At 53.8% G+C, this 13199-nt stretch overlaps 1 protein-coding gene across 1 annotated transcript; it reads right to left on the reverse strand.

The window, feature by feature from the left end:
- Positions 1–1297: 1297 nt before the first annotated feature.
- Positions 1298–4478, reverse strand: LOC138117761 (G2/M phase-specific E3 ubiquitin-protein ligase-like). The gene is made up of 9 exons (XM_069028316.1): positions 4436–4478; positions 4027–4118; positions 3841–3942; positions 3437–3561; positions 3198–3360; positions 3001–3111; positions 2681–2790; positions 2411–2529; positions 1298–2256 (listed from the first exon to the last, which is right to left on the reverse strand). Exons 1-9 carry the CDS (start codon positions 4476–4478, stop codon positions 1298–1300), a joined length of 1824 nt encoding a protein of 607 aa, XP_068884417.1.
- Positions 4479–13199: the final 8721 nt, after the last annotated feature.

Below are 13199 nucleotides of genomic sequence, written 5' to 3' on the forward strand. Positions count from 1 at the left end.
GTGCTGTTGCACACAAAGCACCTTGGGTTTTTTAATCTTTTGGGTAACTTTGCACAGTTTCTTTTCTTTCCTACAAGACTGTGACTTGATTTAATATTGTTTCATCTTCATTTCATAAGGCCTCATTTTATCTGAGGTTAGGACATGCCAATGATGATGTGTCATTCAGCTTCCATTCTCTAAAGGTCCAAGAATAGAATTCAGTAACTAATAAAATATTCTTGAATCTTGGGGTCAGCTCCAGGATTTTGCTCTTCACTCTACATTAACACACATTTTCTTTGCAATCTGGTTGGGTTCTATGAAACTTGCCAGGACTGGTGTGTCACCTTTTTCCCTGTTTGAGAAATTTAGGGGATGACAACAAGCTTTTTCACCACTCTGCAAAGACCCCACTGCCTTCTCTCTCAAAGCCCGCCTTTCAGAACTCTGAGATGCAAGCACGAGTTACCTCTCCTTAATCTACCGCAAGCCTGGCAAGTAGAAATGAAGATCAGAATGCTTCTGCCTAATTACTGGCTTCTGCCGCTGAAAATCCCCTGGATCCAGACCCTCTTTACACCGTATTGCTCTGCAGTGCCTGCCTTAAGCTCTTCCTAGGAATGGCACCGTTAGAAGGGTTCTGCTGTTACCTTCTTTCATGCCCGACTCCTGTGTGTCTCCGAAGAAGGAAAAGTGAAAGCACTCGACTCCTGAGCTACGTCGTTCGCAGGCAAAGGTCCCAGATGGTCAGCTGGGACAGAGTCCTGCGCATCCTCTTTGTCCCAAGGGTATGTCCTCAGTGTTTTCTGGTTTGTTCTTTGAAGGTCCAAACAAGTCTTTTAAATCAGCAGCAATGTCGTAATAGATTTCTTCAGACACTTGAGGCAGTGTCTCACTCTCTTCTTTCTTCTTCCTTTTGGCTTTCCTGAAATCAGATTGTTCAAGGATAGCAACACAGCACATGTCCTTTCCAAAGACAGCTTCCCTAAGAGCCACCTTGCTCTTCTGTCTCCCTAAACGTATCCAAGCCCATTAAGGAGTGGTTCACTATCAAGGGGAAGCAGTGGGGAAACATCTGAGGTTTGAGTCTAAAGGCAGGAGCAAGTGTCCTTTTTAATTAGCCACCCCCTTAAGTGACTTTTCACTTAATAGGTGGTAACATAGAAATCAGGTATTTAGCACAGATTCCTGCCAATAGCAATGTCAAGAGTTAATACACTTTTCTCAGAGACCTGCAAATCTCAAGGTCCCTGTATTGAGCTTCCTCACCTTCACTTACGGCAGAGAGCAGACGGACTAGAAAGAAAAGATGACACTACATGCTGCTTTTCGAGGCCTGAGTTGAGGCCCGACGTCGCTGGCGGGAGCGGTTGCTCCTGGTGGATGTCTCCGACAATGTCACCCTACGCCTGGGCGTCTCAGCCCTTGGTGCTGTCCTGCGGCTGCTGTCACGGCGACTCCTCGACCGCACCGGTGGATTTGAGGCCCGACGTCGCTGGCGGGAGCGGTTGCTCCTGGTGGATGTCCCTGATGCTGTCTCCCTTGGCCTGGGCGTCTCAGCCCTTGGTGCTGTCCTGCGGCTCCTGTCACGGCGACTCCTCGACCGCACCGGTGGATTTGAGGCCCGACGTCGCTGGCGGGTGCGGCTGCGTCTGGGGGATGTCTCCGATGGTGTCCTTCTGTGCCTGGGCCTCTCAGCCCTTGGTGCTGTGCTCTGGCTCCTGTCACGGCGACTCCTCGACCGGGCAGGTGGATTTGAGGCCCGACGTCGCTGGCGGGAGCGGCTGCATCTGGGGGATGTCTCCGATGGTGTCCTTCTGTGCCTGGGCGTCTCAGCCCTTGGTGCTGTGCTCTGGCTCCTGTCACGGCGACTCCTCGATCGGACAGGTGGATTTGAGGCCCAGCTTTGCCGGCGAGAGCGATTTCGCCTGCGGTCAGACCCAGAGCTTCTGGAATGGCTGGTGTCTGATGACCTTGATGTCACCTCACTCTCCATGCAGGGGCTGCTGCTCTCCAGCGAGGAAGATTGCAGCAGCTGCCCCATTGGTGCATGTTGGACGCTGCTGCGTTTGCTGGTCTCTGGAGATGGAGACAGGGGAGGCACACCCGATGGTGCCAGGATGCCAGAGTTGGGGCTGATGGCCTCGGATTGTGCAGAGCCATGGGAAGGCTCCAATCCATGGGAAGGTTCCAATCCTGACTGTCCAGCCAGGCTGGGGACATTGAGCTCCAGTTCATCCCTGGGGGCATAGAGCTCCGGCTCATCCCTGGGGGCTGTAAGGGGAAGAAGGAATGAGAGGGGCCCAGCAGGCCTGGGCCAGGCCAGGCCAGTGCGGTGCCCCCAGCCCTCCAGGAGCGGACAGGCTCTGCCAAGCCCAGCCTTGGCACTGACCCCAGCCCAGGGCCACGCAGCTGCGTTGCCTCATACCTGTGCCCAGATCAGCACAGCTGTCGCACTCCCAGCTGGGTGTGTCGTTTCTGAGGCCAGAGCAGCGCCTGTGGGTGCCCTCAGCAGCACAGGAGGAGCACAGGAGCAGTTCCCAGGGCCTGGGAAAACAAATGGTTTCATGGCACTGAGGACAAAGCGTCCACAGCTCGGGATTGTCCGGCTGAGCTCTTCTTCTGGCTCCTTCTGCTTCGAGCCCTTGCCAAGACACAGGTTCCCTGCAGAGCCCTGGGGTGCAGCTGCCCAACTTACCCCTCTTCCTCTGCCTCCTCCCTGCCTCCTGGATAAAGGCACTTCCTGGCATTGCACTGGCTGTGCCTGTCTCCTAATTCTGCAAAGGCATCGTTGTCCTCCCATGTTGGCTCTCTGATGAGGAAAGGAGAAGCCGATGAGCTCGTGCTGCTCCACCATCCTGGAGGTACAGGCTGTCCCTGCTCTTCCTCCAGTGCTTTTCCAAGTCTTGCGTGAAGCTGAAGCCCAAACTCACGGGACAGGGCAGGGCCAGGACTGCGGGGGCAGGCCCTGGCACAGCAGCTGCCCCCTCCTGTGTTGTGAGCCAGGCAGAAGGACACCGACCTGAAGGGGATTCGGATCCCCATGATGAACATTTGGACAAGAAACTCATCATCGTCTCTGCAGAGGGGGCACTGGAAGTACAATGCACCAGCGCGCAAGGCCTGTCCCTGCAGGGCAAACAGCAGCAGTGTGAGCAAGGCCCTGGTGCTGCTGAGCACCTGCTGTGCCCCGGGGCTGCGGGAATGGCTCCTACCTGGATGCAGTCCCTGTGGAACCAGGCCCTTTTGCACGCTGGGCACACCAGTGTTGTGTAGCTCTTTCTCTCCTCCACAGGCTCCATGCAGATGGGGCATTCGGTGCCCGGCTCCGGAATCACCGTCGCATCCTGTTCTGGGGAGTGCTCAGGGCAGTAGGACCTGGGGGAAAAGGGATGGGCAAAGTGAGACGTGCTGGGTCCTTCTGCAGGGGTGGCCAGAACGGGAGAGGACGTACCTGTATGGGGTTATGTAGTTAGTCACACAGTGACCCTCCTTGGCACAGGGCAGGTGGAACCATCTGTCGCAGTCTTCGTGACAGCACATGATGGTGGCCCCAGTCTCCCCACAGACGCAGCAGTGCTGGAAAGAGCCAAGCAGCCCCATCAGAGGCAGCCTCGGGCCTCCCCAGGCAGCCCCACGGCTCCGGGCAGGGCGCAGGACTGTGGCCGCTGCTGGGTCTCAGCCCACAGACCCGCCTGGAGGAAGAGGCTCCTGTGCCAGAGCCTCTGTGGAGCTGCTGGGAGCCAGACTTTTGTCCCACAGCTGGTGGGAAGGGCCGGCCTTTCTTTTGTGGGGTCTGGGCTAAGCCCTGGCAAACCTCGCCTGGCACAAGCCTCCCTGCTCTTGTCAGGCTCTCACCTGCTGAGCCGCCCGGCTGACTGCAAGTTGGATATCGCGAGGGCGAAACCCCTTGAGTCCAATCCGATCACTGTCTTGTTGAAAAATGAGGCTGGCGAAATTCTGTGGCAAAGGCAGGGAGCTGATGAGGAGAGAGTGGCAGGGGCTGCCCACTGCAGTGCTGGAGAGAGGCTCAGCGCAGCTCACCAGGCAGAAGACGTGGGCACAGAGCCCGTGCTTCTCCCATTTGTCGCCGCAGATGTCCGGGTCAGCCTCTGCGCGGCGGCACAGCAGGCATGCTGCAGGGGACAGAGCCAATGGCACCGGGCACCTCTGCGGGGCTCTTAGCCCGCAGCATCGGCCCCAAGGGCTGCTCTGGCCCTGCCTGCCTGGCTGATGGGCAGGCCTGGAGGCCTTGGGGAGCAGGGGACAGCGCGGGCACGGGTGTCCCCACAGCTGCCCCCTGGCCCGGCTGGGCCCCCCTTGGGGAGGAAGGAGGCTCCCAGCCCCAGCATGGCTGGGCAGCTCCTGCCTCCCCCTGCCTCCGCTCCGGGCCCCACGCTGGCTGCCCCGACAGCCCCTGTGCCAGCCTGCGGGAGGGCTGCTTTGCCCTCACCTGGCTCTCTGGCATCAGGGGCCTCCTGCTTCCCTTCTGCCATGGCTCTTGTCAGCAGTGAGTCCCTGTGCAGAAACACCGCGGTCTTCTCCAGGGGCTCGTCCTCTCCTTTTGTGGGAGAAAGAAGAGTGTGGGGAGTTTGTAGAACAGGCCCAGAGCCACGAGGGCACTACTCCCTGGTGAGCCCTGCGTGAGCCCTGCTCCAGTCCGCCTTCTCCTCCTGTCACAGCGTCGAGGAACACTGCTGTCTCCCGTGGATGTTCCTCTGCTGTGTCTGGGAAGGAAGAGGCAGGTGAGCCTGCAGCACAGGCCCAGAGCCCCGAGGTGTGGGGCCCCTCTGGCCCCTGGGCAGCCCTGTCCCTGTCCTACCTTCCCCTCCCGTTGTCAGGTCGCACTGACACACGCTGGCCTGAGCTCAGCGTTCCCTCTTGTGGCCTTGGTCGCACGGGTCACAATGGCCACTCTGACATCAGCAACGTGCACCCAAAATGGGGGCAGCGATGGCCTCAGTCCCACGCCACCCATTTGAGGCTGCCCCCTTGGGAACCGAGGTTCTGAGATGGGTCCGAGCCTTTGGTCAGAGCCCAACCAGGGCAGGGGCTCCTGCAGCAAGTGCAGGGTCAGATGCCAGGCCCTGGGGCAGCCATCGAGGGTGGCACTGTTGGCAGAAAGGGGCTGTTCAGGCAGTGCCACTCCAGGGCTCCTGCCCCTGGCAGTCGGCTGCCCAGAGAGCTTGTGGGCTCTCTTGCACTGGACAGATTCAAAAGCTGCCCCAGGTGGAGCGACGTTTTCCCTGACACCTGTCTGGAGAAATCCCAGAGGAACCTGATTTGATGCTCTTGCTGATCAGTGTTGGGAACAGGAGATAAAACTGGAGACCACCACACGTGGCTCCCAACCTCAATTATCCTGTCACCCTATGAACTAACAACTTTGACATTTAGTATTAAATGGAAAAGTTAGTGTTAAGCTCCTGAGAAACGTCAGCTTTTACACTGACTCTGATGGAAACCCAGAGAATTCAGTGGGAGTTTTCTGCGTGCAGCTGACTGGAGAGCTTGAACCAGTCCTCGACTCAGAAGTCAAATGCAGGAGGATGCTTTTCCCACATGAAAGGCACTTTTGCCAGTTTGGTCCATGCCTTCCTACTAGCAAATAAATAAATTGAAAAAAACAGCTAGAAGAGAAGCACAAACCGTTCTTTTGGCCTTTTCTCATTCATGTCTTTGCAGGCATGCTCCTGGAAAATCCAGATCAATGGCTTCTAGAACAATCAGCGGGACCCCTGGAAAGCAAGGGGTGACGAGCAGGGACACCCTGCACCTGCCTGATGTAGATACAAAAATGCTGCTAGCGAGGATTTTCTTGTTATTTTCTAAGTCCGTGAGAGACTTTTCTCTCTCACAGAAGAGGTAGCAGGGAATGTAAACAACCAAGCCACCTGCAACCTTGAAAAGTCTTGTTTATGGTATAGTAGAAAAATATTTTGACAATGGATGTTTTAGGATTTTAGCCAATCACCCCCAAGGGGTGGCTGGCCCTTTGTCCAATTAGTCTATGAAGAAAAAAGTCTATAAAAGAGTTTGTAAAATAATTAAATAAATCAATCTTGCTGCACAACTCCTGCCTGCTGGATCTTCTCCTCCTCCTCCTCCCTATGGCTGCGGGACACGGTGCTATACCGTAGGAACCAGGCCTGCGGTAATATTTGGTGCTGCCCGACGTGATCTGCACTCTCTGACGTGTCCTGCTGCTGCGAGCCGAGCCGAATTCCTCTAGAGGTACGCTGTTCTCCTTTGTCCCCCGGGACCGGGAGGTCCGACAGAACTGAGAAATGGCAAACAGCGGCTCACAAACCGAAGCTGCGATGCTGGTCTGGAAAGGTGTGTTTAGCATATTGCGCACCTCCATTCCTGAAAACTCAGTTCGGGAATTATTAGACTGGGCTACTTTAAAAGGGATTTCCATGGACAGAGATACTGCCCTGGACTTTGCCTTATGGCAGGAACTCGGATGCGCTGTCCGACAGGAGCTCCCGACTGGGGACTCAGCAGCGTTAGAATTATACAAAACCTGGCGTTCATTATTTATCCTGCTGACAGACCTTGACTGTGATAGCAGGGCTGGCTCGCCTATCTCGGTGATGAGTGACGGAGGAATGTCCGAGGGGGGCCCCGTTGACTGGGTTTCCGGGGAAAATGATAATGGATTCAGAAAACCCCCCCCGGCTCCACAGGCAGAGCTTGCGCCGGCTCACCCTGCACAATCGCAGGACTCCACAGCCCCCAGGGACCCCGCGCCGCCAGAGGCGGTGGGGTCAAGGCAGCAGGAGGGCGCACAGCCTGCCTTGCCGTTCGGCTGGGCAGCGGCCACGGCTTATCCAGGGCCTCAGATCAGCGGCTTAGCCACTTGGATGCCCAGAGAGGCTCCTAGCTCGGTTCCGTATGGACCTGGATCTAACTTCTTAGCCGGCGTAGCGCCGGGCGTGCCTGCCCCGGGACTCCCTGGGTGTGGTCCGCTGCCCTCCCTGGCGCTGGACTGTTCTGCGCAGTCGCAGAACCGAGCCATCGACCTTTTAATGCAGCATTTGCCTTTTCTGATGGAGCTGCCAAACCTATCCCGAAGGATGGAGGAGCTCCTCACCCTGCTAGATCGGCGAATGCCCGAACCAGCGCCGCCCGCGCCCCCCCCCGCCATCTGCGGGAGACGCGGCTCCGAGCCGAGAAACGGCGCGGCCGGCGGCGAACCCAGAAGCGGCGCAGCCGCGGGAAAACCCGGCAGCGGCTGCGGAGACGCGGCCAGAGACGGCGGCTGCGGAGCAGCGGGCAGGGGGGGAAGCGCCCAGAGCGACCCCCGAGAACGGGCCGGTGGCGGCAGCGCCGAGCGCGGCTGGGGAGCGCGAAACAGCAGCGGCAGCGGCGACCGCGCCGAACGCAGCTGCTGTGCCAGAGGCGGCGGCGCCGAGAGCAGCTGTAGCCTCAGAGACAGCGGCAGCGGTTCCAGTACCAGTTCGGTCGGGGCTGGCCGAGACGGCCTCCCGTATAGAAACTGGTGCAAAAACTGCCGCGCAGCCAGCTGCAGTCTGTCCTGTCTGTTCTGCCTCTAGCGAACTTAGCCAAAGTGCCCCTCCACGTAAATTTCTGTTCACTCCCAGCACCCCAAAGTTGCCTTTGCCTGATGATTCCTCGTCAGGCAGTGAGGCAGATGAGGTGCTGGCCCCAGGTCGTCAGGCGGCTGTAGCCGCGCGGCGAAGAAAAAGGCTGCGCCGGTCTCGCCCCTGGACCTTTCAGGACTGCACAGTAACAGTGCGTCCGACGCATTATAATCGCTTCTTAGAGTCCCTTAAGATGCGAGCATTGGAGGAGGGTGACTGGAGGTCATTAAAAATCCTTGGAATGCCATATAGATCTGAGGATTCTGGGGGTAACCGGGGAGCTGTTACGCTCCATCCACAGGCGGTGCCAGAAGTTCAGGATGGTAGTGCTTCCCCTAAAGGGGAGATCCAAGCTTTCCCAGTGTATAAGGCTCTCCCAGATTCAGGGGAGCATGACAAGCATGAGGTAATTGCCTGGAAAGTTGCCCAGGACCTCCAATCCAAGGTGGCACAATATGGGCTAGGTTCTGCTGAGGTTATGCAGATAATAAGGGTGATAAATACAGATTTGCTTTCTCCATTTGATATCAGACACTTAGGTCAAATTCTATTTCAACCTGTACAATTTACAGTTTTTGAGAAAACCTGGAGAAAGCTGGCCGGCAAGACTGCATTAGCAAATATGCAGCTCCCTGCTGCTGATCCTAGACAGACAGCAGGAGTGGATGCTTTGATGGGGACTGGTCCCTTCTCTGATCCCAGTCTACAGGGTAATTTGCCCTCTAGCATCCTGCAGCAAGCTCAACAGGTCGGCATGGCTGCCCTGTTGAAAACCATAGAGTTGTCTGCGCCCAGAAAGCGATACACTGAAATAGTTCAAGGCAAATCAGAGTCATTCCTCTCTTTTGTAGAGAAAGTCGCTGCTTCTCTTGAGAAGCAGGTTGAGGATGACGGGTTAAGACAGATGTTGTTAAGGCAGTTAGTGAGAGATAACGCAAACGAGGAGTGCAGAAAAATCATAGATGCCTTACCAGGGGACCCTGAGGTAACAGACATGGTCGAGGCCTGTGCTAAGGTGGGATCTGGGAACCAGAAAAGGTCTGCCTTGGCTGCGTTCCTGCAGCCTGTTCACGCATCTTCTGGTCGTGAACCAAAGCCACCAAAACAGGTGAAGAAACGGAAGCGGCCTAAGCCGAGCCAAAAAGAGAACACACCGATCCCCCAGTGCAAGAGGTGTGGCAGGCCAGGCCATTGTACGGGCTACTGTAGATCCCGGACTCATGCCGATGGTCGGCCTTTGTCGGGAAACTTCCGCTGGGGTGCAAGGAGGGGGAATTGCTCTCCGATGCAGTCGCTCCCCCAGAGAGTGGCACAGGTACAGGCACAGGCCTACCCAGCCACCCTAGAGACAGCACCCAGGGATCAGACGGCACCCACGGATCAGACGGGTTTGACGTCCACACCGCAGCCACAGTCGTCTTAGACTCTAGCGGTATTTATAAGGTTCCCTTGGATGCATATGGACCCTTAGCCCAGGGATCCAGTGCGATGCTGGTGGGAAAACCTGATGTTGCCCATCAAGGAATCTTAGTGCACTCAGGAGTTATTGATGCTGACTTTAAAGGCCAGATTTGCGCTATGGTCTCCACGCAAAAACCCCCTGTCACTATTCCTGAAAAGACCTGCCTTGCTAAATTAATGCCTTTTAAGTCTTGTGTCCCCAGGGTAGAACAAACTCAGGAAGATAACGGCAGTGGATCTACGGGACTTCCGCAGGCCTTCTGGACTGCAGACATCTCTGACCAAAGGCCACAGATGACATGTACCCTGGTCCTGCCAAGCGCCCAACCACCCCGGATTCAGCTTCGAGGTTTGATTGATACGGGTGCTGATGTAACTGTCATCTCCTTCTCTGCGTGGCCTCCCTCATGGCCTTTAGCCCCGGTGGGATCGGCCATCGCAGGATTAGGAGGAACCACACAGAGCTATTTAAGTGAACGGCCTGTGGTGGTGAAGGATTCAGAGGGACACACAGCTACAATTAGGCCTTATGTTACTACCACTTCCTGTAACCTTTGGGGACGGGATGTGTTGGCAGCTTGGGGCGTACGGATTGGGACAAATTTTAGCAGGGGTCACTGTGTGTAAGAGCGCACAGTATCCTACGCTGCCTTTGAGGTGGTTCATTAACACACCAATCCGAGTCAGACTCTGCTCAGTTAGTTGAACTAAGGGCTGTTACCATGGCTTTTCAGCGATTCTCACAGGAACCTTTGAATTTGGTTACTGACTCTGCTTATGTAGCAGAGATCACCCAACACTTAGATTGTTCCCTTCTGAAGGAGGTGAATAATGCGGCTCTGTTTTCGCTGTTGCAAACCTTGTGGTCTGCAATTCGGGCTCGAGTGCATCCGTATTACATTCTGCACATTCGAAGCCACACCAATTTACCAGGGTTTCTAACGGAAGGCAATGCCAGGGCTGACATGCTGGCAAACCCTGCATGGGTAGGGCCTCAGCCTGACAAAATTGCACAAGCCAAGGCATCGCACGGTTTCTTCCATCAAAGTGCACATACCCTGCAGAAGCAGTTTCATTTAACGCCAACCGAGGCGCGCGACATTGTCAGCGCTTGTGCTGACTGTCATGGACTTGCTGCGCCTTTGCCAGCGGGGGTAAACCCCAGAGGGCTGAAAGCCTTGCAGATTTGGCAAACGGATGTAACTCACATCCCAGAATTTGGTCGGCTGAAATATGTGCACGTGTCTATTGACACTTTCTCCTTGGCTATGTGGGCTACTGCTCACACTGGAGAGAAGGGCCGTGATGTCATTGCCCATTGGAAATTGGCTTTCTCAGTCCTGGGCGTGCCAGCTTCTGTGAAAACCGATAATGGTCCTGCCTACGCCTCGGAGAAGACGCGGCAGTTTTTACACCTGTGGGGTGTAGACCATACCTTTGGTATCCCACATTCTCCTACTGGCCAAGCCATTGTTGAACGCGCTCATGGTACCTTGAAGCGTGTTTTGGACAAACAGAAAAGGGGAATGCATGGAGAAACCCCACAGAGCCGACTAGCAAAAGCTTTGTATACCATTAATCACCTTACAGTACCACAAAATTCAAATAATCCTGTTATTCTGAATCATTTTTTCTCATTGCAGTCTGCAGGTGACAGACAACTGCCCCAGGCAAAAGTCTGGGTGCGGAATTTACTCACTAACCAGTGGGAAGGCCCACATGAGCTTATCGTCTGGGGTCGTGGGTATGCTTGCGTTTCCACAGATACTGGGATACAGTGGCTACCTTCAAAATGCGTTCGCCCTGACCTACGGCACCAGAGGCAGAACAGGCAACCTCCAAATGATGACCAGAACGCCAATCATCCAAATGGCGACCAGAATGTAGAGCATCAGCCTAATGGCTCTTCTGATGATGACCAGGATGTCAACCATCAGGCAGATGGTCCTTCTGCAAGCAGAGACTGGGATGGTCCTTCCACAAGCAGAGACTGAACTTTAAATTTCTTGTTATGGAGTCAGATAGTTAAAGCCTTAAGGACATATTTAGAATTAATAACTGATGTAGATTTCTATTTGGCATTAATAGTAGAGTTGTTATCTTATAAAACAAAAAGGGGGAATTGTAGATACAAAAATGCTGCTAGCGAGGATTTTCTTGTTATTTTCTAAGACCGTGAGAGACTTTTCTCTCTCACAGAAGAGGTAGCAGGGAATGTAAACAACCAAGCCACCTGCAACCTTGAAAAGTCTTGTTTATGGTATAGTAGAAAAATATTTTGACAATGGATATTTTAGGATTTTAGCCAATCACCCCCAAGGGGTGGCTGGCCCTTTGTCCAATTAGTCTATGAAGAAAAAAGTCTATAAAAGAGTTTGTAAAATAATTAAATAAATCAATCTTGCTGCACAACTCCTGCCTGCTGGATCTTCTCCTCCTCCTCCTCCCTATGGCTGCGGGACACGGTGCTATACCGTAGGAACCAGGCCTGCGGTAATAGCCTGATGCCGGGGCAGGGGGAGTTCATCAATTTTCCTGTCTCCATGGGAGAGGCACCTTGGGAGGACAAGGATGCCTTCACTGAACTAGGAGGGAGGCACAGCTGGTGCAATGCCAGGGAGTGCCTTTATCCAGGAGGCAGGGAGGAGGCAGAGGAAGAGGGCTAAGTTGGGAAGTGGCACCCCGGGGTCTGTAGTGAACCCGTGTCTCGGCAAGGGCTGGAAGCAGAAGGAACCAGAAGAGCTCAGCCGGACAATGCCGAGCTCTGGACACTTTGTCCTCGGCGCCATGAACCTCCTTGTTCCCCAGGCCCTGGGAGCTGCTCCTGTGCTGCCCCTGCAAGTTATGTATAGACACAGAGCTACCTGCTCTTTCCCAACCCTGTGCAGCACTGGACAGGAGGACACAGTAAAATGTTGTCTTCGTTACATGATCTAATTATCAAAAGTCCGGCCGAGAAGCAACTGACATTGAAGCCCTACACACAGAAAACCCCAACCCCTGGTACAAACCTTGAATTGACACAGGACATGTATACCTGTTCAGAAACACAGGCTGACAGTGTTGGCCAATAGTTTTTCCTATTAGATCTTGGAAAGGATTTCCAAAGTAACATTGTTTGGCAACTTCTTCAAGGAAGAAACATGACACACTTCTCATCAGTAAAAGAAGCTTTATTGGTTTGCTTTCACTTTTCTTTTGGCGTCCTTATGCTTCTTCCGGCATTCCTGAAAATAGTGAAAATCCAACGTATTATTATTAGAAGTTTCTGAATCCACTATTAGGAGAAGTCTCTAAATTCACTCTTTCTCTTGAACACTTTCTTTATGTACAGTTAAGTCGCTGGTCCTGTCCTGTAACGTGCAGAGATTTAGTGGTTTACCTGAGTGACGTCACAACCTGATGTTATACACACCAGTATACTAAACCACTTTTGTTCTCTGGTAATTACAAAGTTTCAGGCTCTTGTTGAGGTCCTGAATTAATTTCTCATGCAGATTCATAGCCCTGTTCCCTCCTCATGCTCAGCTTTCAGCCACAGTTACCAGGGAACGGACGTTTCACACTCACCTCAAGCAATAATCTACGTCTGTCTTCCCAATCCTCTTTTTCTTCACTGAGCTCTACAGATCTACAAAATAACTTTGGGCCTTCTGCACAAAACAAAGAACCAATTATAAGGGTTAAACACTTCTGCTGCTGCTGCTGCTTGGATCACTCATGAGCAACACAGCAATAAAGTCAGCAGCCCTATTCTTCGCATCCTTCCTATTCTCTTCCCCCCACCACCACACGTGGGCTCCAACAGAAATGTTCTGTGTTACAGCCTCGTGTACTACGAAGAATGAAAGGCAGCAGCAGTTCTCCTGAACATGCTGAAATCTAGATTGCAGTGAAATAGCAGCTGCTCCAGTAAAAGCTCAACACCAGGATGAAAACTGATGCTGGCTAAGGACTGAGATCTCCATTTTAACACGCGCTGTAAATCAGATAGGCTGGAAGACTACAGAGCACTAAGATTATATATATGCTGAAAAGGATCCAAAATGTCTAGGCAACTTGTCCAGTGACTATTTTTTTGGTAATCTCCAAAAGTCCAGATATTTACTAGGCAATTATCTGAAAGACAAGAAAGCCAGACAGCTGCTC

Source organism: Aphelocoma coerulescens, chromosome 12, assembly GCF_041296385.1.
Source record: "Aphelocoma coerulescens isolate FSJ_1873_10779 chromosome 12, UR_Acoe_1.0, whole genome shotgun sequence".
Classification (NCBI taxonomy): domain Eukaryota; kingdom Metazoa; phylum Chordata; class Aves; order Passeriformes; family Corvidae; genus Aphelocoma; species Aphelocoma coerulescens.

What these genes read in the sequence shown, in the direction of transcription:
- LOC138117761 (XM_069028316.1), bottom strand. Translation starts at nt 4,478, where the DNA reads ATGGCAGAAGGGAAGCAGGAGGCCCCTGATGCCAGAGAGCCAG. An exon ending in TCAGCCGGGCGGCTCAGCAG is followed by an intron (nt 3,562 to 3,840) that starts GTGAGAGCCTGA and finishes GGCTCTTTCCAG; the next exon opens with CACTGCTGCGTCTGTGGGGA. An exon ending in AACTACATAACCCCATACAG is followed by an intron (nt 3,361 to 3,436) that starts GTACGTCCTCTC and finishes CTTTTCCCCCAG; the next exon opens with GTCCTACTGCCCTGAGCACT.